Source organism: Lepidochelys kempii, chromosome 7, assembly GCF_965140285.1.
Source record: "Lepidochelys kempii isolate rLepKem1 chromosome 7, rLepKem1.hap1, whole genome shotgun sequence".
Classification (NCBI taxonomy): domain Eukaryota; kingdom Metazoa; phylum Chordata; order Testudines; family Cheloniidae; genus Lepidochelys; species Lepidochelys kempii.
Genome location: NC_136386.1, coordinates 60,975,915 through 61,001,271, shown reverse-complemented (window position 1 = coordinate 61,001,271; position 25,357 = coordinate 60,975,915). Strand labels below are relative to the sequence as shown.

At 45.0% G+C, this 25,357-nt stretch overlaps 1 protein-coding gene across 6 annotated transcripts in view; it reads left to right on the top strand.

The window, feature by feature from the left end:
- Nucleotides 1–25,357, top strand: part of LOC140914681 (erlin-1) — a 75,375-nt gene that overhangs the window by 40,375 nt on the left and 9,643 nt on the right. For 5 of the 6 annotated variants that reach the window (XM_073353129.1, XM_073353130.2, XM_073353128.2 and 2 more), the window contains 4 exons: nt 4,160–4,221; nt 6,680–6,805; nt 9,952–10,025; nt 12,901–12,959. In XM_073353129.1, the coding sequence (XP_073209230.1) occupies nt 4,160–4,221; nt 6,680–6,805; nt 9,952–10,025; nt 12,901–12,959 (321 nt within the window). Of the gene's footprint in view, nt 1–4,159; nt 4,222–6,679; nt 6,806–9,951; nt 10,026–10,571; nt 10,640–12,900; nt 12,960–25,357 lie in introns of all 6 variants that reach the window. The other variant, XR_012159938.1, reaches the window with a different exon arrangement.

Genomic DNA, 25,357 nt, shown 5'->3' with positions numbered 1-25,357 from the left:
CTGCAGATGACAACTTCATTCACTGCCCAGCCCTGGTTCATGCACAGAGCATGTTCCATCCTGAGCACCAAAGCAAGATTTCTATGGAAAAAACAGTATGGAATCATGTAACTAAAGACTCTGTGACAATGCATATGCACAAGGAAGATTAATTAAGGCTGCACAAGCAACCTTAATTCTGGCATTTCCAAACTTATAAGTGCTTGACTTTCATTCTTTTATCATAGTTCTTGGTGTGAAAGGAACTAGGATTTTTATAAGGAGCACATGGGAGTGTGGGGGTACGCATTCTATTATGTGGAATCAGATTGACCCCAGCAGTGTTGTCAGTGGGGTCTGAACGCAGGAACTTCAGATCACAGCAAAGACCTCTTCCCCTTGAGCTAAAGGAATAACTGGTAGTATTACTAAGCTGTTATCCTCTGCAGACTAATCACTCCCAGGAAGAGGACACACATGTTTGCTAGACATCAACAAAATTTTGAAAATCAGGATTTATAGGTTCTGTTTTTGGCTCTGGAGGTCCAGTGGTTATGACTGCAAAGCCAAGTACACATTTGGCAGATTAATTCCAAGCTTCGTTGTGAATGAGATTTAAATCTGCCATATTGGAGACATTGATTCTATTCTTATCTCTGCTAGAAGTGTGACCTTGTGCAATGTCTGTAACCTCGTCTGTAAAATGTGGGACTATTAGCTTGCCTCACAGGGTGGGAGGTATGAGGCCTCATTCAGTATTGAGGGTTGTGAAGTGTGTAGGACTAGGCAGTGAAAAAGTTAAGATTTGGGTTGTTTTTTTAAAAAGCTAAACTTTTTAATAATTGACAAAACTGCCCATTTTGTTTTTACTAACCTTGTTTTTAAAAATGGCTGACGATGAAAGTTTTAAAATAAATTCAATCTGAGGCAGAGAGCAAGGTTGAAAGTTTGTCAAGATAGTTAGACTTGAACTTGTGCTCTCTTGGCTCCAAGACCAGTGTGCACCCTCCTAAGCTAAAAGATATTTTCATGTGGTAGATGGGCAGGCATTTCCCTAGGCTACAACGCATTTTGAAGTGACTGGCTGGCAGCTCACCAATGCAATTAGAATACTTAGAAAATTAAGGAGCAAGAGAAGAACAAGGTCTACTACATGTGTTGTAGTGGGTGATTTTCAGAGGCCAAATATCTATCGGTGTCCGTGGGGTAAAGCATCTCCCAGGATGACCCACCTGCCAAATTTCAGGTTCCTTCTCCAAGCCAGGGAGGAGCTAGAGTTGTTTAAAAAGTTTAATATTCTTTAATAATTGACAGAACTGCCCATTTTTTTCACTAATCTTGTTCTTTAAAATGGCTGATTTTTCTTTTGAAAGTTTTAATATAAATTCAGTCTGAGGCAGACAGCAAGATTGAAAAGTTTGTCAAGACAGTTAAAGCTGGATAAAGGTGAAGTACGTACTATCAGAGATTGAAGTGTCAGAAGAGGTGCTAGGGCAAGTTGGTAATTTTAAAGAGCAGTAAGCTACCAAAGCCCAGATGGTACGTCCAAGAGTTCTGAAGAAGCTTGAGTATGAAATGAGTGAGCTGCTAACAATGGCAGGTGCTTGTGCATGTTAGGATATAGAAGGAATGGGATGGAGAATAATGCAGAGAATGTTGTAATGCCATTATATAAATAAATCTGGATATTGTGTGCAGCACCTGGTCACTTCATCGTAAACAAAGATGGTAGAAATAGCGGGAGCTCAGAGAAGGCCAGCAAGAATGCTTAAGGGCCTGGAAAATCTCTCATTTGAAAAGATTGGGATTGTTACCTTGGAAAGCAGATGAATAAGAAGGGATGTGATAAAAGTGCATAAAATAATGAATGGTCTAGAGAAAGTAGATTGGGAACTCTTGTTCTCCCTGCCTCCTAACATAAGACCAAAGGGACATTAAATGAAACATGGAAAAAAAAGGAAATATTTTTCCACACAGTGCATAATTAGACAGGGGAACTTGCTGCCACAGGATATTGTTGAGGCTAAGAAATTAAGATGGAAAAAAGGATTGAACATATATGAATATTTGGAGCTGCCATAACTAATTCTTACAAAAAAGGAATTGCAGCAGAGATAAAGCCTCAGATTTAAGCTACTCTCTCTAATGATCAGGGATGAGACCACCTTCACAGGGGGAAGATTATGCCTCATATGTCTACTTTGGGGTTCTTGCACCTTCCACTAAAGCAGCTAATGCTGGCCACTGTCATACCCAGGGTACTGGGCTAGATGGGCCACAGGTGTGATTCCATCTGGAAATTCCTGTATTCTTAAAGTTTGTCAAAATTATAAACAACTAAAAACAGGTCTATAATGTAAGATGTTGAGCAATCTTATCTCTCAGTGCCACAGTGCACTCAGCCGTGTTTGTGTAAAACTGAAAATCTCTGAATCTAATAAAGCCTCAAATCTCTGGCCTACATATGTGCAAGATGGCCAAGTTTAATTGCAGGAGAGACTTACACTTTTTGCATTTCCTGACTCTGGAGTGCTTCGTATTGTATTAAATGAAAGGATTTCTTGATTTTTCTTTTTTAAAGAAAAATAATCCAGATCATGTTGATCAAGGAGTTCACAAATTCAGCCAGCAGAGCCCATGATATCATAAACAGGAGTTTTTCATTGTTGGGGCTATGCTTAATCACTTTCTGACTCAGAAGTTCTCTTTCCTACAGGCACCCACCCTTGACAGACCTAACTTAATCCCCTTCCGCCTGCCAAATGATGCTGGTCAGTTCTTTGCTATGAAACATTTTCATTTGCAGTGCTCGTAAGACCCTGTTATTGTGGAGCCCTTACATGGGAAATCCTTAAAAAGAACAGAAAAATTAGCACGTGGAATTGCCAAATGTAACAATGTATAACTCAAACTAATGAACTGACTTTCTTCAAACTTGTCTTTGTCTTTTAAGTCTCAGTGAGATCTGCAAAGCAAGACAAGTCAGAAGTTTGCAGTAAGAGCCATGCTTGAGTTATCTGAGCACAGAAATTCAGCTTGGAATATACAAGATCAGTGTTTAGTGTTCATACTTGTGTGATTCAATAATGGCTTAGCTCATTTTGCTAAAGTTTTCCCTCCAAATATTACCTTTGAACTGAGAAAAAAGCATGGGAGATCCTAGCCCCAAAGGAATGTGTGTTTGAGAAAGTTATGTGGGTTGGAAAATAGAATTTAGAACTTTCCCTTTTCTGTAGTGGATGGTACTGGTTCTCTGTGTGACAAATACAGCTTTAGTTGGTGGGATTTTTCTGTTATGAATCATATTAAAAAGTGAAGGGATCAAGGGGGAAGGACTTGCCCAGCTAGGAAAACAGAAGCATGGCAGAGCAGGTTAGCTACTTCACAGCTTTTGGGAAAGCCTGCAGGCTGTACTTCTGGTGCCTTCCCTTTAGGGCTCTTAGGGAGCTACTCAAATGCTAATGAATTAAGACTCTCAGCCCACTGTGAGACAAAGTATTAGAGGGAACACAACTTACTCAAGGTCATGTCATGAGCCATAGCAGAATTGGGAATAGAGTTCACATTATTTCACTCCTAGTGTTGGGCTTTAGCCATAACACCACCCTAATGTAGTCAGCAGTGTGTCTTGTCTGGTATGGTGTAACTTAAGTTGTGACAGTAATCTTTTTGCAGTGGCATGGTATCTATTGAGCTCAGTTCAGCCTTGCTGCTTGTTGCAAATGGTCTTGCGTATGGGCCTGTTTGGAGTCACTAAATGTGTGCAACTTGTGCAGACAGAATTCTCTACTTTCAACAGATATTCTGTCCTAGTCTGTCTCCCATCTGTATCTTTTTTTTCCTAGTGCTAACAGTTGCATGGCCATTCCAAGGGCATTTTCCTTTTCTTATTCACATCTCTGGCTAAACACAGTGAGGCATCAGAGGGAAAAATGAAAATGCACTGGGATCATCCTGGAGCTCACTTTGATTCACGCAGAAGGAGTGAAATGCCAGATATTAAGCTGGGATTTACTGCCATCCGCAGTCCTCCAAGACAGCATGGAAAAGCAGTGTGTCCTGGGTAAAAAGTCAACTCTACAGATCTCCAGCAAACTCCACTAAGAAGGATTGTTGGACTCTGAATTGGGGCTGCTGTGAATATCTGTCCATGTAACTCACAAAACTTTTTTTTTTATAGTGGTGGGGTTATGATCTACATTGACCGAATAGAAGTTGTGAATATGTTAGCACCATATGCAGGTATTTACTCTTTTCTGTTTCATCAAGCAATATTGTACCTGACCATGTATGTCTGTTGGTGCAATGGAATAGTCTCCCTAGGGAAGAGGAGGAAGTCCCACTACGTGGGACATCTAAAACTGGACTGGTCAAAGCACTTGTAAAAAGGTTGTAGTGAACACTCCTGGGTGAGAGGGTGGGATACACGTGGCCTCCCTTCTGTGGTATGGATTTTGCCTTTTGACTAGGCTGTTTTATCTAGTTCTACCTGAGATTCACTAATCTGTGCTGAAGACTTGCATCTGCTCCCACCCCATGCTCAGACAGGGAAAGCCTTGTTTTCAGAACACTTCAGCACTGAATACACTCCTCATGTACTGAGCCGTTTGAAAATCTGGCAACTTATTTATCTGCCAGTGGGAGCTGGGCTTTTTTGGAAAACTGGCTCCAATTGTGGGTGTCAAACACTTGGAAATGTGGCCCATAGAGTCCAAATCCAGCTCAATTCCTAGATAGTCCTTCTTGTGAATGCCCTAGACTGCTTGGAAGGTGCCCTGGTTAAAGATAATTGAGCCCAGAAGAGAAAAGCACTGATGCCAAGCTGTCAACAGGGTGTTCAGCACTCGAGTGCTGTCTCATCCTGCTGTTTCTGCTTCTCTCATGTGTCACTCTGTTTGGGCTGAGCTTCCCTGGATCCACCTGAGGCACATGATTGAGGCGTCATTGCCATAGTACCCTGGTGACTCGAACACAGTACCCACCTACTAGACTTGTCCCATTCTAGAGCACTTACAAAAGTGACCCTGCAATGAGCATCTCCAACTGTTTGATCTTTTTAAAGCCTTTCTTCAAGTAGCCTAGCATCCAGCAAAGGCCAGGAAACCATGAAGAAGGATGGCTTTGTGCTTAAGGCCCTGGATTTGGGGCCAGGAGAACCAGGTTCTCTTTTGGTGCTAACACAGGCTTCCTGTGTGACTTTGTGCCAAGTCCCTGCCTCCCTTTGGCCTCTGTAGGCCACCAATAGCATGGGTAGAATGAGGCTGCCCTATCTTGCAGGGTGGCTGGGAGATGCCATGGTTAATGTTTATAAGGTGCTGGAGAAGTGCAGAGAGCTTCATAGAGTGTAGCTCTGTGAGGTCTTGCCTTGAAATATGGGAGTCTTGCAGAAGATGGGCAGTCATGTAGGCACAGTGGTGCTCTAACCTTATTGCTTGCATTTATTTGCTATGTTGACTCTTAACATTACTATAATGGACTTTATAAGTGAACAGACAAAATGGTGCCTGTTTTTGAGAGACTGCAGAGCTAGTGAAGTTACTGCATGTGTTGTTAAATACGGATGTGAACAGCTGAGGGGACTTTCCTTTCTTGGGAGCAGCATCCTCTTTATCTCCTGTTTTATAAACTAGTTACTCTTGGCTTGGGCCTCACTCTCAGGCTGACAGCTGTGTTTGTAGCCTTTGTCCCTCAGGGGAGTGCATTAAACCTGAGCATTGCAGGAATTGCCTACCTGATTTTTCCAGATAGCAGGACAAAAATGGGCATTGCTCACATCAGGTTGCTCCAGACAATTAGAATAGAGGCAAAAGTAGAAAAGCAAAATCTGAATATCTTTACTACATCAGAGCAGCCATCCTACAGCAGCTATAGCATAGGCTGGCAATACCACTTCCATTCTCCTTATCCTGATGCTGTTATGGCTCCCCTCACCAGAGAATCTGATTCTAACCCCATGTTTCCACACTCCCCTAGACTGGAATTTTCCAGGCACGGGGTTGTCCGAAGGTGAATGAGCAGGTGCAAACAAACTGTAAAGAGATTGACTGCCTCTTGATCTTAAAATCATTTGGACTTCGAAATGGCAAGCTTGGTTTGCAAAGAGCCCACATTCAGAAGAACTTAGTTTGCTTAGTTTGGGGGGCAAAAACTGCAGAACCAAGCACATGCAATAAGCTCAGCTACTCAAAAGCTGGTAAAGTTTACAAGTTTTTTGAGCAAGGTGGAGTAGCTTGTGAAGGCAGCAGGCTTGGCCTAAGGCTTCTGTTGCTCCACCGGGTCACCAGTTGTGGAACAGGAAAGTGAAATCCCTGCCGCTGCACCATGTGGAACAGCCTCTGGCTTTTTTCCCTTCAAAGCAGGGAAACATAATGCTGGGAACTAGCGTTACTGCAGCATTGAGAGAGAAACACCTGCTCGGGTGTCGGGGAGTCACAGCATCTACTAGGCCTGTATTCTGTATTCAGCACTGTCTGTTCCTGTATATGGCTCATAGCAGACTTCCCTGTTTTGTTTGTTGCAGACCATAAAGCAGGGCTGTGCAATATTCTTATTTGTGCATAATTATCCTACTCTTCTAGGTTTAGTTTGGACAATCTAGAATTGAGGGGATCTTACCTTGTGAGAGTGCTAGGGCTGTTAGAATGGCCATGTAGACTGAAAAACATTGTTGTGTTGCCCTGTGGTAACTCTCTTTCCTCAGTGTTCGATGTTGTGAAGAACTACACTGCAGACTACGATAAGACCCTGATCTTCAATAAAATTCACCATGAGCTGAATCAGTTCTGCAGTGCCCATACCCTCCAGGAAGTGTACATTGAGCTGTTTGGTAAGTATGTGGGGACCAGGGAGTATACAACAAATGAAAGTGTAATTCAGTAGCCAGCTATGCCTCTGCCCACAATTGTCTCCATTCACAAGTGTCCGTCAGGAAGCCAGGGTTGTGCTGAGATCACCAACAAGAACAGCCTCCTTGAGAACGCACAGTTCACTACAATTATTCTAAGTCCTTATCAATGCGGGTTGTTTCATTGTTCATGTGATGTCATATTGTGGGTTTATGGGGATAACAGTAGCTGTTAGCCCAGAACTGAACTTTGGATATAAGATCAAACAAAGCCTGTGTAAGTGGTCATAACCTGTCACCACTGCAACAAAAGGAGGTTCCTGGAAACAGAAGTTTGGAATGTCACACATTGCTCAGACCCTTGCACCATTGCTAAATGAGTCTTCACCACCACCTTGGAATCCTCCTTTGATTTCTGTGTGGAAGAAATGGAAGGGAGTTCTTTTCAGTCCCTTTGCCTCTTGTCATAAATATAAAGGGAAGGGTAACCACCTTTCTGTATACAGTGCTATAAAATCCCAACCTGGCCAGAGGCAACATCCTGTTACCTGTAAAGGATTAAGAAGCTCAGCTAACCTGACTGGCACCTGACCCAAAGGACCAATAAGGGAACAAGATACTTTCAAATCTTGTGGGGTGGGGCGGGGCGGGGGAGGCTTTTGTTTTGTGCTTTTTGTTTACGTGTTTGATCTCTCTTGGGACTGAGAGAGGCCAGACAGAAATCCATCTTCTCCAACCCATCCTAATGCAAGTCTCCAATATTGCAACCAGTATAGGTAAGCCAGGCAAGGCGGATTAGTTCATCTTTTGTTTTATGTGAATTTTCCCTGTGTTAAGAGGGAGGTTTATTCCTGTTTTCTGAAACTTTAAGGTTTTGCCCAGAGGGGGATCCTCTGTATTTTGAATCTGAATACCTTGTAAAGTATTTTCCATCCTGACTTTACAGAGGTGATTCTTTTACCTTTTCTTTAATTAAAATTCTTCTTTTAAGATCCTGATTGCTTTTTCATTGTTCTTAAGATCCAAGGGTTTGGGTCTGTGTTCACCTGTACAAATCGGTAAGAATTATTGTCAAGCCTTCCCCAGGAAAGTGCTGTAGGGCTTGGGGGGATATTTTGGGGGAAGACATCTCCAAGTGGTCTCTTTCCCTGTTCTTTGTTTAAAACGCTTGGTGGTGGCAGCATACTGTTCAAGGCCAAGGCGAAGTGTGTACCTTGGGGAAGTTTTTAACCTAAGCTGGTAAGAATAAGCTTAGGGGGTCTTGCATGCGGGTCTCCACATCTGTACCCTAGAGTTCAGAGTGGGGAAGGAACCCTGATACCGGCTATCTGAGCTTCTTAATGCTTTACAGGTAAAGGAGGGATTTTATGCTACCCTTAGCTGTATGTTTGACACCCCCTCTTATTGGTCTCCTTTTCAAAGTAACAGTCCCAGTCTTTGCAGTCTTTCTTCATACAAGAGTCTTTTTCTGGGCCCTTGATCACTCTTGTCACTCATCTGTGAAACCCCTCTAGTTCTGTAGCATCTTCTTGGAGATGAGGGGTGACCAGTGCTATACAGTGTCCGCACGAGGCCACACCATTGATTTATATAATATTCTCTATTATTCACCATCCCGCTAATATTTCCTCCTCCCTTGCCCCACATATTCAGAGTGGGGAAGGAACCCTGACACCTCTCCTCTGCTCCTGACTCCCAAATGAGATCCTTTGTCGTTGTGTCTCCTCCCCCGCCCCCCCTTCTTGTCACAAGTGGCATGTGTTGGTGTGTCATGTCTTGGCTTGACACCCAACTTCTAGATGCATGTTACCCATCCTCTACTAGTACCCCAATCAGGGCAGAGTTTACGAAGCAGCATCTGGGGGATGGTTGATTTTGGAAGGGCAGGGCAAAGGGGGTTCCTGGCATGGGAAAACCGGTTGGATTAGGACTTGAGTCTGAATGTAAATTGCTGTGTACAGCACAGATATGGTAAGGCTGGGTGGGCTCAATAAATATCCATGGTAGAGAGAATCTTCCTAGTGCTATTTGCAGATTATCTTTAACCTTTTGGAAATTGGCTAATTCCAAAGGAGGAGTGTCCTGGGGAATGATTGATTTCCAAGCGCAGATGGGGATGGGCATCGTTCATCCACAAAGGCTTCCCTTTGCCTCTGTGCTGATGTGCATGGGCCCCCGTTATCAGATCAGGCAGTAAAGCTGTAACAAGCCGGGGAGAAGGAGTGTTGTAGAGTGCTCCAAAGATGGCCAGGCTTTGGCTCAATCTTACTTCCCTGGTAGCTTGATCCACAGCATGGCATCCTTGACAAAGACTTTATTTCCAGCTCCAGTGCTTCATCCTAGACCTCATTAACTGCACTCTTCCCAAAAAGCACAGCTGTATTGGAGGGGAGGTGGATGGAGAAGTAGATTGTGCTGTAGGTGGGTCCTGATCTCTCCAGGGCCTTGCAGATTTAAGGACAAAGCATCAAACTGGCATTGGAGTCAGTGTGGCAAGGGATGGTGGAGGGCAGGCTTGTGCCCTAAGTTCCACATGGTATTTCCTGCTGTGGCATTGAATAGAACAGTTGTTGTGTTGTGTCTCCCATCAGCACTGGCTGCAGTAAGTTTGCTAGTGGGGGAGCCAGCCTGGAAGCAACCAGCCTTAACCAGTGTCAAGGTCTCCTCCTGGAGAGATGAGGGGGAACAGGGTTTCCAGTGAGCTGTCGACAGATGCAGGCATTTCTTACTGTGTCCTTTAAAACTCCATGCTGAATGTCCCAGAGAACAGCAGGTGAGAGGGACATTCAGCATCAAACTAAACATAGAGGTTATCTCCCAAAAGCATACATATAGAGCTCCCACTGCCACAGCAGCTGGTGTCCGTATGGTGCAGCAGGCCAGGCATTGGGCTGGCAATAGTATGCCCATGATCCCAAGTTCACACACAGCACTGTGGAATCAGGAGGCGGGCAGCATATTGCAGGGTTTTGCAAAGTTCTTTATCCTTATTTTGTACTGTCTGGATGGACCTCCCTGCTGAGCGCTGTATTGACACTAATCACTACATGCACATTAGCCAGGGAGAATGCTAAATTTTACAGTGCAGGCTGCAGTGTTGCTGAATCTCTCTTGTTCCTTGAACACAGATCAGATTGATGAGAACCTGAAGCTGGCCCTGCAAAAAGAGCTGAATGTCATGGCGCCAGGTCTCACCATCCAGGTAGGCTCTTTCCTAACGGGAAACTCTTCTATATTTCACTCCCATAAAGCTTACAGTTGAAAAGGGATGGAAATGGTTTCCTGCCTCCATGTTTCATATGGCTTTCAATTAAGTACTGGGCACATGCCAATTTGTCTGCTCTCTGCGAGGAACATCTTCTTGTTCCCCATGCCAACTGCCACCACTTCTGTGCACCCTTCAATGTGATTACATGTATTGCATTGAAGTGTGCAGCCGCATCTAGCAGAAAAATGTTGTAATTCCACGGTCAGCTTCCCCAGCATGCTTCTGCATAGGAGCGTTCTGTCTCAGCCGATTTGCAAAGATCTGGCCATTCTAGCCGCCTCAGCTTTTCGCAAAACCCATTTAGGACTTAGATGTTGCCCTTCTTTCCATGGAAAACTTGTCATTATGGTCAGAAAAGAGAGACTATGTGAAAGAGAGAGAAGTGGTCCCTTCTTTCTGCACAGATCTGCATGTATTAGTTACATCTGCAAACATATTAGTGACAAAAATAAGTGTTTACTATTTCTGTCATCCCTGCAGAGCCAACCCAGCTCTGAGAGTGTGAGCGGGAGTCTGTCCCAGCCTACACATCAGCACACTTGTTAAAGGTAACTTGAACAGGAGAAAATTGGGCTTGTTCCTCTTCTGTGTCATGTGTACAGAGGGAGGTTGTTTCCAAAAGACTTTTTTCTGCTTGCATTTTACATTAGAAATCAGGTTCCATCTAGGCTGTGAGACTCTTTGTGATGGCTGAAGAACCTGTGAGCAGTCACTTGAGAGGCCCCCATTCTGGTACCCCATCACAAGAATTAAACAAGTGAAAGCTGAGTCAGCGGGAAGGGTCAGACTCCTTCTACTTTGCTTGTTTTTGTTATCAAATTTAACTTGCTAAATTAATATTTTGAGTGGAGGGAGCCTATATTAAAAAAATCTATGGCCTCAGTCCTTCCATCGGGTGTGAAGAGCTCACAAAAAACATCCTTCCACCTCACAGCTTGTCTTTGCAATTGCACAGTCCCTGTAGATAATGACAGATTGTGGTAAGCATCATGTCACAATCAACTTTGGAAGAGCCCTGAGGCCTTGCCTTTCCTAACCACCTAAGCCATCCAGATTTAACAGGCCTGATATTTTTAAGGTAAAAAACAAGCGGGGAAAAACCTTCTTTAAGTTTAAAAACTAGCTCTTTTTCAAACCCTCTGTATCCATCAAAAAGAGCAAAAAAGGGCACAAGCACAGTTTTAAAAGTTCTTTGCAGGTCACCATTAATTGAATTTAAATTGCAGAACTAAATCCTGTCCTCAGACATGTGCTATCCTATTGAAGACAACTGAGGATAGCTCTCAGCCTGCCAGATCTTTGTCACTTGTTAGGAATTGGAAGGCAGCCAGCTTGACTGAGCCCAAACTGAGTTTGCAGGACCTACAGTTAGAAGCCACATAGTTTAACTTGTAAACTAAGCACACTTCATCTTGAGTCCTGCCTGGCATTTTCAGTCCCGTCTCAGAATAGCATTGCATTTTGAAGTCTCTGGTATAATGTTCCTTACTGTGCAACTTGCCCAGCATTCTGTATCCTGTGTCACTGAAGCCATGTGCTCACTTGGCTAAGGTTGCATCAGGATTTTTAATAGAGCCCTTTATGTACAATGGCTTGTAGCTTTCTAGGCTGAAATTACATGTGCTAGGCAGGGGAGTGAGCTCTCTGTTTTGATGGCCACTCCGCCTTACACTGTGGTTCACCATGAGGCCCCATTCCAGCTTCATGCCTAGGATGGTCTGTCCTATCTCAATGCATTTCCCTCCCTATATTCTTCCCCAGGCCTCATTCCCATCCAAGGGCAACTCTGTATCCATACAGATGTAAAGAGGGTGTTCTGTTATCTGGAAAAGACCAAATCCTTTAGAAAATGCAGTAGGTTATTTGTTGCATATAAGGAGAGATGCCATGGAGGAACACATCGTTGAACAGACTCTTGCACTGGGTTAGGAGATGACTAGAACATTCATACATCTTAGCTAGGGAACTAGTACCCCCTGGTTTCAATACCCACTTCATGAGAGCCACCACAGCAGCAGCGATCTGCCTTAGGCAAGTTTCCCTGCTGGAGACTTGCACAGCAGCAACTTGGAGTTCGGTGCACACTTTCATCAGATGCTAGTCTCAGATTTAGCACCATGCTCCAGTGCCAAGTCTGGGAGAGCTGTGCTGTCATCCATATTTAGCTAAGGATCTGGTGGAGCTCTGCTTGCTAATCGCCCACAAGAGGAATGCACAGAGGCCCTTAAAGGAGAGAAACATTACTTTCTAGTAACTGTTCTTGGAGAGCTGCCTGTGTACAATCACACTGTCCTGCTCTTTTGGGTTTTTCTGAAGGATAAAAGTTACACATGTGAATGTTGCCGACTCCCTTCCAGTTGGCTTTGTTGGGGAGGGGAGTTCTGAAGAGGGAATGCAATGAGGAGACCAGGATGGCGTGGCAGACCAGAGTATGGAGGAAGTTGTGTGTATGAGGGCAGCTCAAAAAGAGGCAGAGAAACAGGGAGACAGTGGAGAGGTTCAAAGGGGGTGACCTTTTCAGAGTGACCTCATAGGTGGAGATGTTCTATTCTCAGTGACAACTTCTTGTAGGACAGGAACAGAGAAGCTGAATGGAACCACCAACCTGTAAGTCACTTTCTGAACCTCACATAGTGATGTCCAATGTCTAAGTTCTGCTGGTATGAGATTTAGAGTTTTCTCTACTAGATGGCACTGCCTAAATCAGATTATTTTAGCAGAATAAGTTGCGTTTCTTGCAGGTGGTTTCCCAGCTGTGCAGTTCTAATTGTAGAGTCTGTTTTTAAATGCCCTTTGGCTTCTTTTTCAGGCTGTGCGTGTTACAAAGCCCAAAATCCCAGAAGCCATCCGAAGAAACTTCGAACTAATGTGAGTACTTGCGCAGCAGATCCCATTGTTTAGCAGGTTCATGCTCCTCACACCAACTAGGGTGTGTAATAGTTCCAGAATGTCCTATCAGGGGGAGTGGTGGGCCCCTTCACAGCCACTGCAGTTGGTGCCCAGGACCCCATAGAGGGGTCCACGCTTCTTATTCCTCATTGTATGTTAGTGGAGAAATTCCGTGGAATTGACTAGAGGAGGAGGCGGCTCTTCCTCTTACCATCTTCTGTTGCTAGAATTCAACTCCTGCTGGCAGCGAGCAGAGACACTCACAGAAGGATCTCCTTCCCTATCCATGGGTAGCAGAACTCATCTCAGCAAAGCTCTAATGGTTTCATATGTATTGAATTAGACAGGGCTCTTCTGTAATGTCACTATCTCACTGCAGTAGTGTGCTGAACGCTGTATCTATTGAGCATGCTTTGTGAGTGTCCCTTCCCTGGTGGAAGGAAAGGCCGAATTGGCCACTGGCTCGGATGTAAATGGAGATTGTCAAGGACTCAAGTGCAGCAAAGTGGGGCTCTTCTCTCACCCTTCTCTCCTGTTCTTCTGAGGAGATAGATTCCCCCTCCCCAATTTCACGTGGAGATGAAATTTGAACTGGCTTTTTTGCCTTCCTGGTTGGTGCATCATCTTCCAGACCATTAGCAGCTGCTACAGTACCAGAGGAGGGAGCCCTGGAGATGGCTCGTTTGCTTCCCCTTCCTCCCTGTGTGTGTGGAAGAGTAAAGCAGCTATAAAACCAGTGCAGCCTGCTTGGTGTGAAGGTGTCTGTAGGTGGATGGTGATGCAGAACTGGTCTCTCTGTTTCTGTGCAGATTGCAACTTCAGACATCACAAAGCTCCCTGGAACCTGTCTGGGAGGGTTTAGCAGCCTCAAGCATTGCCCATCTGCTATTGTCCATGCGGGAGCCTGCTTTCTAGAAATTCCCTCAGGACTCTGAGGAAGGATCACACTGTACTGCTTCCCCTGTATGCTGTCCTTTCCCAGAGTCACGGTTAAGTGCAGAGCTGAGGCATGGGAGCCATTCAGGGTTTACGTTAGCTAGTCTATAGCATACGGTTAAACTGCCCATCGTAGTTAACACTCACTCTGCTGTCCCTGCTTGGGGGTGGGTGGTGTCTGTCTGCAGCAGCTGCACAAGGGCAGTGTCAAGGTTCCTCCCCCACTCTGAACTCTAGGGTACAGATGTGGGGACCTGCATGAAAAACCTCCTAAGCTTATCTTTACCAGCTTAGGTCAAAACCTCCCCAAGGTACAAAATATTACACCTTGTTATCCTTAGAATGGCCGCTACCACCACCAAACTAATACTGGTTACTGGGGAAGAGCTGTTTGGACGCGTCCTTCCCCCCAAAATACTTCCCAAAACCTTGCACCCCACTTCCTGGACAAGGTTTGGTAAAAAGCCTCACCAATTTGTCTAGGTGACTACAGACCCAGACCCTTGGATCTTAAGAACAATGAACAATCCTCCCAACACTTGCACCCCCCCTTTCCTGGGAAATGTTGGATAAAAAAGCCTCACCAATTTGCATAGGTGACCACAAACCCAAACCCTTGGATCTGAGAACAATGAAAAAGCATTCAGTGTTTTACAAGAAGACTTTTAATAAAAAAATAGAAGTAAATAGAAATAAAGAAATCCCCCCTGTAAAATCAGGATGGTAGATAGCTTACAGGGTAATTAGATTCAAAAACATAGAGAACCCCTCTAGGCAAAACCTTAAGTTACAAAAAAGATACACAGACAGAAATAGTTATTCTATTCAGCACAATTCTTTTCTCAGCCATTTAAAGAAATCATCATCTAACACATACCTAGCTAGATTACTTACTAAAAGTTCTAAGACTCCATTCCTGTTCTGTCCCCGGCCAAGACGACTACAGACAGACACAGACCCTTTGTTTCTCTCCCTCCTCCCAGCTTTTGAAAGTATCTTGTCTCCTCATTGGTCATTTTGGTCAGGTGCCAGCGAGGTTACCTTTAGCTTCTTAACCCTTTACAGGTGAGAGGAGCTTTCCCCTGGCCAGGAGGGATTTCAAAGGGGTTTACCCTTCCCTTTATATTTATGACACGCCCCCCAAATCTCAGCTAGGGTGAAACACTGGCTGGGATTTCTTCCTGGAGCTCTAGGAAAACAGAGTTAATAAGACACATGCATCTCTAAATATACTACCAAGTACATAAAGACTAACAATATTTTCCACATCTCAAGGACGATTTTAACCAGTTGATTCTGGGAAACTTTCACGGGAGAGTGCATCAGCCACTTGGTTAGAAGCTCCTGAGATGTGTTGGATGTCGAAATCAAAATCTTGGAGAGCTAAACTCCACCGAAGAAGTTTTTTGTTAGTTTCTTTGACAGTGTGAAGCCACTTTAGTGCAGCATGGTCGGTTTGCAGGTGGAAACGCCGTCCCCAAACATATGGGCGTAGCTTTTCCAGAGCGTAGACAATGGCATAACATTCTTTTTCAGTGACTGACCAGTTGCTTTCCCTCTCAGACAGTTTTTTGCTGAGAAACACTACAGGGTGGAATTCTTGATCAGGTCCTTTCTGCATTAAAACTGCTCCTACACCACGCTCGGATGCATCTGTGGTTACTAGGAACGGTTTGTCAAAGTCTGGGGCCCTTAGTACAGGGTCAGACATGAGTGTCGCTTTAAGCTTGTTAAAGGCCTTCTGACACTTTCCGGTCCACTGAACAGCATTTGGCTGTTTCTTTTTGGTTAGGTCTGTCAGTGGGGCAGCGATTTGGCTGTAGTGCGGTACAAATCGTCTGTAATAACCGGCCAAGCCTAAGAAGGATTGAACCTGTTTCTTTGACTTTGGGACAGGCCACTTTTGGATAGCATCCACTTTGGCCTGTAGGGGGCTGATAGTTCCTTGACCCACCTGGTGTCCAAGGTAAGTCACTCTGTTTAGGCCTATTTGACACTTCTTAGCCTTAACAGTTAGTCCTGCCTCCCTTATGCGCTCAAGGACTTTTTGTAGATGTTCCAGGTGGTCTGCCCAGGAATCCGAAAATATGGCCACATCGTCAAGGTAGGCGACTGCATATTCTCCTAATCCCGCTAGGAGACCATCTACAAGTCTTTGGAAAGTGGCGGGTGCATTTCGCAGCCCGAAAGGGAGTACATTAAATTCATACAGCCCGAGATGTGTGATGAAGGCTGACCTTTCCTTGGCAGATTCATCTAGCGGTACCTGCCAGTACCCCTTGGTTAAGTCCAAGGTAGAGATGAACTGGGCCCTTCCCAGTTTCTCTAATAGTTCATCTGTGCGTGGCATGGGATAGTTGTCTGGGCGAGTTACAGCATTTAGCTTACTGTAGTCCACGCAAAAACGTATTTCCCCATCTGGTTTGGGAACTAGAACCACTGGAGATGCCCATGCACTTTCAGAGGGGCGGATTACACCCATCTGTAACATATCCTGGATCTCCCGTTCTATAGCAGTTTTAGCTTGAGGAGACACCCGGTAAGGTTGGACCCTAATTGGGTGAGCATTACCTGTGTCAATGGAGTGGTATGCCCGTTCAGTCAGTCCTGGGGTGGCTGAGAACGTTGGCGCGTAGCTAGTGCACAGCTCCTGGATCTGCTGTCGCTGCATACGCCCAAGGGTCATGGAGAGGTTCACCTCTTCCACACCACCAGCACATTTCCCTTCGTAGTAGACACCTTCAGGCCACTCAGCGTCGTCTCCTCCCTGGGCTGTAAACTGACAAACCTTTAATTCTCTGGAATAAAAGGGCTTTAGAGAATTAATATGATACACCTTAGGCTTTCGGTTGGAGGTGGGGAATGCTATGAGATAATTAACAGCTCCCAGGCGCTCCTGGACCACGAATGGCCCTTCCCACGATGCTTCCATTTTATGGGCCTGGAGCGCCTTTAAGACCATGACCTGGTCTCCTACTTTGAAGGAACGCTCTCTGGCATGTTTATCATACCAGGCTTTTTGCTCTTTTTGAGCATCCTGTAAGTTTTCTCTAGCAAGGGCTAAAGAGGTTCGGAGGGTGTTTTGTAGGTTGGTTACAAAGTCCAGAATGTTAGTTCCTGGAGAAGGTGTAAATCCCTCCCATTGCTGCTTCACCAACTGCAATGGCCCCTTAACCTCACGGCCATATACAAGTTCAAATGGGGAAAACCCTAAACTGGGATGTGGTACAGCTCTGTAGGCAAAGAGCAACTGCTGCAATACTAGGTCCCAATCATTGGAGTGCTCATTTACGAATTTACGTATCATGGCCCCCAAAGTTCCATTAAACTTCTCCACCATGCCATTTGTTTGATCATGGTAAGGAGTGGCAACCAAGTGATTTACCCCATGAGCTTCCCAAAGGTTTTTCATAGTTCCTGCCAGGAAATTAGTCCCTGCATCTGTGAGGATGTCGGAGGGCCAACCTACCCTAGCAAAAATGTCTGCTAGTGCCTGGCACACACTTTTAGCCCTGGTGTTGCTTAGAGCTACTGCTTCCGGCCATCGGGTGGCAAAATCCATGAAAGTCAGTATGTACTGCTTTCCTCTGGGTGTCTTTTTCGGAAAAGGACCCAGAATATCCACAGCTACTCGCTGAAATGGAACTTCAATGATGGGGAGTGGCTGGAGAGGAGCTTTGACCTGGTCTTGGGGTTTTCCCACTCTTTGGCACACCTCACAAGACTGGACATAGGTAGAAACATCCTTGCCCATTCCCTCCCAGTGGAATGACCCCCCCAAACGGTCTTTGGTCCTGTTCACCCCAGCATGGCCACTAGGGTGATCATGGGCTAAGCTCAAGAGCTTGGCCCGGTATTTAGTTGGAACTACCAACTGTCTCTGAGGATGCCAGTCTTCCTGGTGTCCCCCAGAAAGAGTTTCCTTGTATAAAAGTCCTCTTTCTACAACAAACCTGGATCGATTAGAAGAGCTGAGAGGCGGTGGGTTGCTCCGTGCCGCCGTCCAAGCTCTCTGGAGGCTTTCATCTGCTTCCTGTTCGGTCTGGAACTGTTCCCTTGATGCTGGAGACATCAGTTCCTCATGGGATTGTGGACCTAGGCTTGGTCCCTCTGGAAGCGATATAGGGGATGGAGCTGTTTCTGTTGACTGTGAACCGCTCTCCGCTGGTGCACTATGTTGGGATGCAGGCTCCGGCTGAGCCTCTTGTGTAGGGTTATCGGCTGCTGCCAGTTCAGGTTCGGTGGGGCCCTCTGGTGTTGAGGTTGCAAGTACTGGATTCAGTGCTGACACGGGGTCTGGTGTTGGTTGTTCGGCTGGTTCCGGTTCTGGGACTGGTTCCGTCTGGGTCTCTGGGACTGGATCCACTACTGCTGTTGCAGACATTGGCCTGGGGTCCAGGTCCATCACCTCTGACTGGGTCCTGATAGAAGTTTCCGGAACAGAGCTAGGCCTCACGGCTTGTTTAGCCTGGTTGCGGGTGACCATTCCCACCCTCTTGGCCTGCTTCACATGATTGGCCAAGTCTTCCCCCAACAGCATGGGGATGGGATAATCATCATAGACTGCAAAAGTCCACATTCCTGACCAGCCCTTGTACTGGACAGGCAACTTGGCTGTAGGCAAATTGAAAGAGTTGGACTTGAAGGGTTGAATCGTCACTTGGATCTCTGGGTTGATTAAATTGGGGTCCACTAAGGAAGCATGGATAGCTGACACTTGTGCTCCGGTGTCCCTCCACGCGGTGACCTTCTTCCCACCCACACTCACAGTTTCCCTCCGCTCCAAGGGTATCTGGGAGGTATCTGGGCCTGTGGACCTCTGGTGTGATTCCGGTGCAATGAACTGTAATCTGTTGGGGTTCTTGGGGCAGTTGGCCTTTACATGCCCCAGCTCGTTACACTTAAAACATCGTCCAGCTGACGGGTCACTGGGGCGAGGAGGGTTGCTGGAGAACGGGGTGGTGGGACGATAAGGGGTCTGGAGGGTTCTTTGGGAGGTAGGTGGGGCTTTGGGCGGCCCCCGGTAATAGGGTGTGGTCTGGGGTGGTCCCTTCTGGTCTCCGCTCCAACTGCGACCAGTTTTCTTCTTCTCTGCCACCTCCACCCATCTGGCTCCAATCTCTCCTGCCTCAATTACAGTTTTGGGTTTCCCATCTAGGATGTATCTTTCTATTTCCTCAGGAACACCCTCTAAGAATTGTTCCATTTGCATTAGGAAGGGCAAATTTACTGGAGATTCAACACTTGCTCCTGATATCCAGGCATCCCAATGTTTTACAATGTGGTAGGCATGTTGGGTAAATGACATGTCTGGTTTCCACCTTAGGGCTCTGAACCTCCGACGAGACTGCTCGGGTGTTATCCCCATTCTGACTCTCGCCTTGGATTTAAACAGTTCATACTTGTTCATGTGTTCTTTAGGCATTTCAGCTGCCACCTCAGCTAAGGGTCCACTGAGCTGCGGCCTCAGCTCTACCATGTATTGGTCAGTAGAGATGTTGTACCCAAGGCAGGCCCTTTCGAAGTTTTCTAAGAAGGCCTCAGTATCATCACCTGCCTTGTAGGTGGGGAACTTTCTGGGATGGGAAGTGGTACCTGGAGAAGGATTGCTAGGGTTTGTTGGTATATTCTGCTGGGCCTTTATCCTCTCCATCTCCTCCACATGCTTCCTCTCTTTTTCCTTCTCCTCCTCCTTCAGCCGCATGAGTTCTATCTGTCTTTCATGTTCCCTTTGTTTTTCCTCAGCCTGAAATTTGGCTAATTCCAGCTGTAGTCGAGCTGAGGATTTGGCCATTCTAACCTCTCTGTTTTTAACTAACTTTACACCCGAGGTTTAGAAATAAACAAACAAAACTTGGCTGTAAAATTTTGATGTGCTGGAATAGAATACCTATTCTCTGATAGTGATTGTCAGCCTACAGAAAAAGACAATTCCCTTGTCTCTGCTCTGGGCCCAAATTAAAGCAAAAAACCTCCAACTACTTGGAAACCTGCTTACCCAGCCCAAAGAAGAAAAAAAAATTTCTTTTCAAACCTGTGCTCCTTGTAAAACAAAAAAAAAAATCAAAATCCTAAAAAAAACCCTGCCACTTTTGTCTCCAGGCAAATGGGTAGAGCACACACCCCCTATTTACTTTTAGGAAGAAAAGAAAAAAAAAAAACCTCTGGGTTGGAAGACTGTGAATTTCCCTGCAGGAGTTAAGTACCCTGCCTCCAGGCAAAGAAAACCTGCAATTCACAAGATAATCCCCTTTTGTCTCTGCTTGGCCACAAAGCAGAGAGAAACCAAGCTGCTTTCAGTTTCAAAGCTGCCTTCTGGACTTCCTAAAAATTCCTTTTTAAAATCTGTATTTCTAGTTCAAAAAATCTCAACTGGATCTCAAAATGATTTCAGGTTAATCCCACCACTGTGCCACCATGTCAAGGTTCCTCCCCCACTCTGAACTCTAGGGTACAGATGTGGGGACCTGCATGAAAAACCTCCTAAGCTTATCTTTACCAGCTTAGGTCAAAACTTCCCCAAGGTACAAAATATTACACCTTGTTATCCTTAGAATGGCCGCTACCACCACCAAACTAATACTGGTTACTGGGGAAGAGCTGTTTGGACGCGTCCTTCCCCCCAAAATACTTCCCAAAACCTTGCACCCCACTTCCTGGACAAGGTTTGGTAAAAAGCCTCACCAATTTGTCTAGGTGACTACAGACCCAGACCCTTGAATCTTAAGAACAATGAACAATCCTCCCAACACTTGCACCCCCCCTTTCCTGGGAAATGTTGGATAAAAAAGCCTCACCAATTTGCATAGGTGACCACAAACCCAAACCCTTGGATCTGAGAACAATGAAAAAGCATTCAGTGTTTTACAAGAAGACTTTTAATAAAAAAATAGAAGTAAATAGAAATAAAGAAATCCCCCCTGTAAAATCAGGATGGTATATATCTTACAGGGTAATTAGATTCAAAAACATAGAGAACCCCTCTAGGCAAAACCTTAAGTTACAAAAAAGATACACAGACAGAAATAGTTATTCTATTCAGCACAATTCTTTTCTCAGCCATTTAAAGAAATCATAATCTAACACATACCTAGCTAGATTACTTACTAAAAGTTCTAAGACTCCATTCCTGTTCTGTCCCCGGCCAAGACGACTACAGACAGACACAGACCCTTTGTTTCTCTCCCTCCTCCCAGCTTTTGAAAGTATCTTGTCTCCTCATTGGTCATTTTGGTCAGGTGCCAGCGAGGTTACCTTTAGCTTCTTAACCCTTTACAGGTGAGAGGAGCTTTCCCCTGGCCAGGAGGGATTTCAAAGGGGTTTACCCTTCCCTTTATATTTATGACAGGCAGTCTTTGCTGCTGGTGGGTACTGGTGCTGGGATGGTGGGAAATAGATGAACCTGGAAGTTGCCTCCAGAAAGGGGGTAGGTGTCTGGGGAAAAAAAGGAGAGCAAAGATACACAAGGCCAAGCAGAATGTAAGGACAGCAGGAGCAATAGAATAAGCGAGGTGCTTAATCCCAGGCATGGGTAGGAGAATGTTGGAGGACAGTTTTTGCACCACGCACGCACGCTAGTCATTACGCAGACTATGTTCCCATCTGTGTAACAAGGCCAGGTGGAGGCTTTATCTGGCTGTGGGCTATGCTGCACTTGGGGCCGGGATGCACTCTGTGGCATGGCAGGATAGGGTGACTTGGCAGTGTTGCCCACTTTCACAATTGTATCACAAGTCTTGTGATATTTGCTGTTTTCCATCAAGCCCCAGCTGCTGGAGTCATGTGATCACATGAGAATTTTGGCTTAATTACCAAAAAGTAAGTTTCTAGCATTTGTGGTTGTGAAAGAAAGCTTGAAAAGTGGCCCTGATGCAGCCCTGTAGGTTAAGATATTGGACTGCAAATAAACCCAAAACTTATTAGTGAAAACAGATCAATATTTTTAAACGAAAAGGAATACTTGTGGCACCTTAGAGACTAACCAATTTATTTGAGCATAAGCTTTTGTGAGCTACAGCGCACTTCATCGGATGCATACTGTGGAAAGTGTAGAAGATCTTATTATATACACACACAGCATGAAAAAATACCTCCTCCCACGCCACTCTCCTGCTGGTAATAGCTTAGCTAAAGTGACCACTCTCCTTACAATGTGTATGATAATCAAGGTGGGCCATTTCCAACACAAATCCAGGTTTTCTCACCCACCCACCCACACAAACTCACTCTCCTGCTGGTAATAGCTTATCCAAAGTGACCACTCTCCTTACATTGTGTATGATAATCAAGGTGGGCCATTTCCAGCATTTTCATTATTTTTTCATGCTTTGTGTGTATATAATAAGATCTTCTACACTTTCCACAGTATGCATCCGATGAAGTGAGCTGTAGCTCACGAAAGCTCATGCTCAAATAAATTGGTTAGTCTCTAAGGTGCCACAAGTACTCCTTTTTGCGAATACAGACTAACACGGCTGTTACTCTGAAACCTATTTTTAAACGGAATCTCAAGACTTTTTGAGTTCTGATTTGTGACTTTTGATAATCTGGGGTTAGCAGTGCTACATATGTGCTCTGCCTTTGTGCTCCCATCACCAGGGCCGTCTCTGAGTACCTTGCAAACATTCATTAAGTTACCTTCACAGACCTCCAGGAAACTAGGGCAGTGCTATTATCCCCAATGCATGGATGGGAACTGAGATGTATGGAGTCTGGCAGAGCCAAGAACCAAGCCCAACTCTCCTAAGTTTTGAACAAATGCCTTAATAGCTAAGGCAGCTGGTGGGTGGTGTTAGTAAAAAGTTTGGGAACCACTTCTTCACCACCAGACCATCCTTCCAATCCAGCAGCCTGTGTCACAGGGATCCTCAGTATCCTCAGAGAGCAGCAAGCTTGTGGTGAGGGCAGTCTGGGGCTCTGAATCAATGAATGAGATGATAGCTTGCCTGAATGTTTAGTGTAAACACCTTTAGAGGAGTCCCAATAGTCAGCCCTGGAACTTGATCTTCCCCTGGGTCCATCTCTGCCCCCTTCTTAAAACTCCAGGGCCCATGGTCCTGGTGTGAATCCTGTGTTCTAACCACCATCCTTTGAAGCAGAGGACTGCTTGGCCTCCCCTTACGAGAAGCTCCTTAATTGGCCACAGATCTCTTGTCCTCTAGACTCATCAGGTTTTCTGTGTCACTCCCCCGAACTCCAGTAAGAGCGTTGTATGGAGGTCCCTCAGACAGCCAGAGTAGCTGTCTATGCCCTGTGGATGCAGCTTAGCTCATGGGTAGACACCTTATGTGCATCTGCAAGAGATGTTTGGGGTCAGGAGAAGTTCAGTGCATGGTGAAGTTCCTGAGTCTAAATCCTATTTTAATATTCTGGCTTAGCTGCTTTATTCTTAACCAGTCTGTTTGTGCCCTTCTCAGATCTCTAGCATTTTGAACTTCTCTTCCCTTTCATGTGCCTCTGCAAATAATGAAAGCTCTTCCATTTCCTTCGCTCGTGTTAGCAGGAATATACTCGGTGCTTGGGCCGGTTGTTAATTACATCTACCACAGCTAGCAGAGAGCACCAGAATGCAAAGGACAGACATCGTAGGTCCTCGCACAGGGTAGCATGCTGTCTTTTGGATAGAATAGTGGAGTGGAGAGTTGAAGCAGGTTACCTTGGAAGGGAGCTAACTGGCTTTGGCTCCGCTTGGTCACGTGGATATTCATAGATTCATAGATATTTAGGTCAGAAGGGACCATTATGATCATCTAGTCTGACCTCCTGCACAATGCAGGCCACAGAATTTCACCCACCACTCCTAAAAAAGACCTCACACCTATCTCTGTGCTATTGAAGTCCTCAAATTGTAGTTTGAAGACCTCAAGGAGCAGAGAATCCTCCAGCAAGTGACCCGTGCCCCATGCTACAGAGGAAGGCGAAAAACCTCCAGGGCCTTCCAATCTGCCCTGGAGGAAAATTCCTTCCCGACCCCAAATATGGCGATCAGCTAAACCCTGAGCATATGGGCAAGATTCATCAGCCAGATACTACAGAAAATTCTTTCCCGGGTAACTTGGATCTTACCTCATCTAAAAACCCATCACAGGCCATTGGGCCTATTTACCATGAATATTTAATTACCAAAACCATGTTATCCCATCATACCATCTCCTCCATAAACTTATCGAGTTTAATCTTAAAGCAAGATAGATCTTTTGCCCCCACTACTTCCCTCGGAAGGCTATTCCAAAACTTCACTCCTCTGATGGTTAGAAACCTTCGTCTAATTTCTAATCTAAATTTCCTAGTGGCCAGTTTATATCCATTTGTTCTTGTGTCCACATTGGTACTGAGTTTAAATAATTCCTCTCCCTCTCTGGTATTTATCCCTCTGATATATTTATAGAGAGCAATCATATCTCCCCTCAACCTTCTTTTAGTTAGGCTAAACAAGCCAAGCTCCCTGAGTCTCCTTTCATAAGACAAGTTTTCCATTCCTCGGATCATCCTAGTAGCCCTTCTCTGTACCTGTTCCAGTTTGAATTCATCCTTCTTAAACATGGGAGACCAGAACTGCACACAGTATTCCAGGTGAGGTCTCACCAGTGCCTTATATAACGGTACTAAAACCTCCTTATCCCTACTGGAAATACCTCTCCTGATGCATCCCAAGACGACATTAGCTTTTTTCACAGCCATATCACATTGGCAGCTCATAGTCATCCTATGATCAACCAATACTCCAAGGTCCTTTTCCTCCTCCGTTACTTCTAGTTGATGCGTCCCTAGCTTATAACTAAAATTCTTCTTGTTAATCCCTAAATGCATGACCTTACACTTCTCACTATTAAATTTCATCCTATTCCTATTACTCCAGTTTACAAGGTCATCCAGATCCTCCTGTAGGGTATCCCTGTCCTTCTCTAAATTAGCAATACCTCCCAGCTTTGTATCATCTGCAAACTTTATTAGCACACTCCCACTTTTTGTGCTCAGGTCAGTAATAAAAAGATTAAATAAGATTGGTCCCAAAACTGATCCTTGAGGAACTCCACTGGTAACCTCCCTCCAACTTGACAGTTCACCTTTCAGTAGGACCCGTTGTAGTCTCCCCTTTAACCAATTCCCTATCCACCTTTCAGTTTTCCTATTGATGCCCATCTTATCCAATTTAACTAATAATTCCCCATGTGGCACAGTATCAAACGCCTTACTAAAATCTAAGTAAATTAGATCCACTGCGTTTCCTTTATCTAAAAAATCTGTTACTCTCTCAAAGAAGGAGATCAGGTTGGTTTGGCACGATCTACCTTTTGTAAAACCATGTTGTATTTTGTCCCATTTACCATTGACTTCAATGTCCTTAACTACCTTCTCCTTCAAAATTTTTTCCAAGACCTTGCATACTACAGATGTCAAACTAACAGGCCTATAATTACCCAGATCACTTTTTTTCCCTT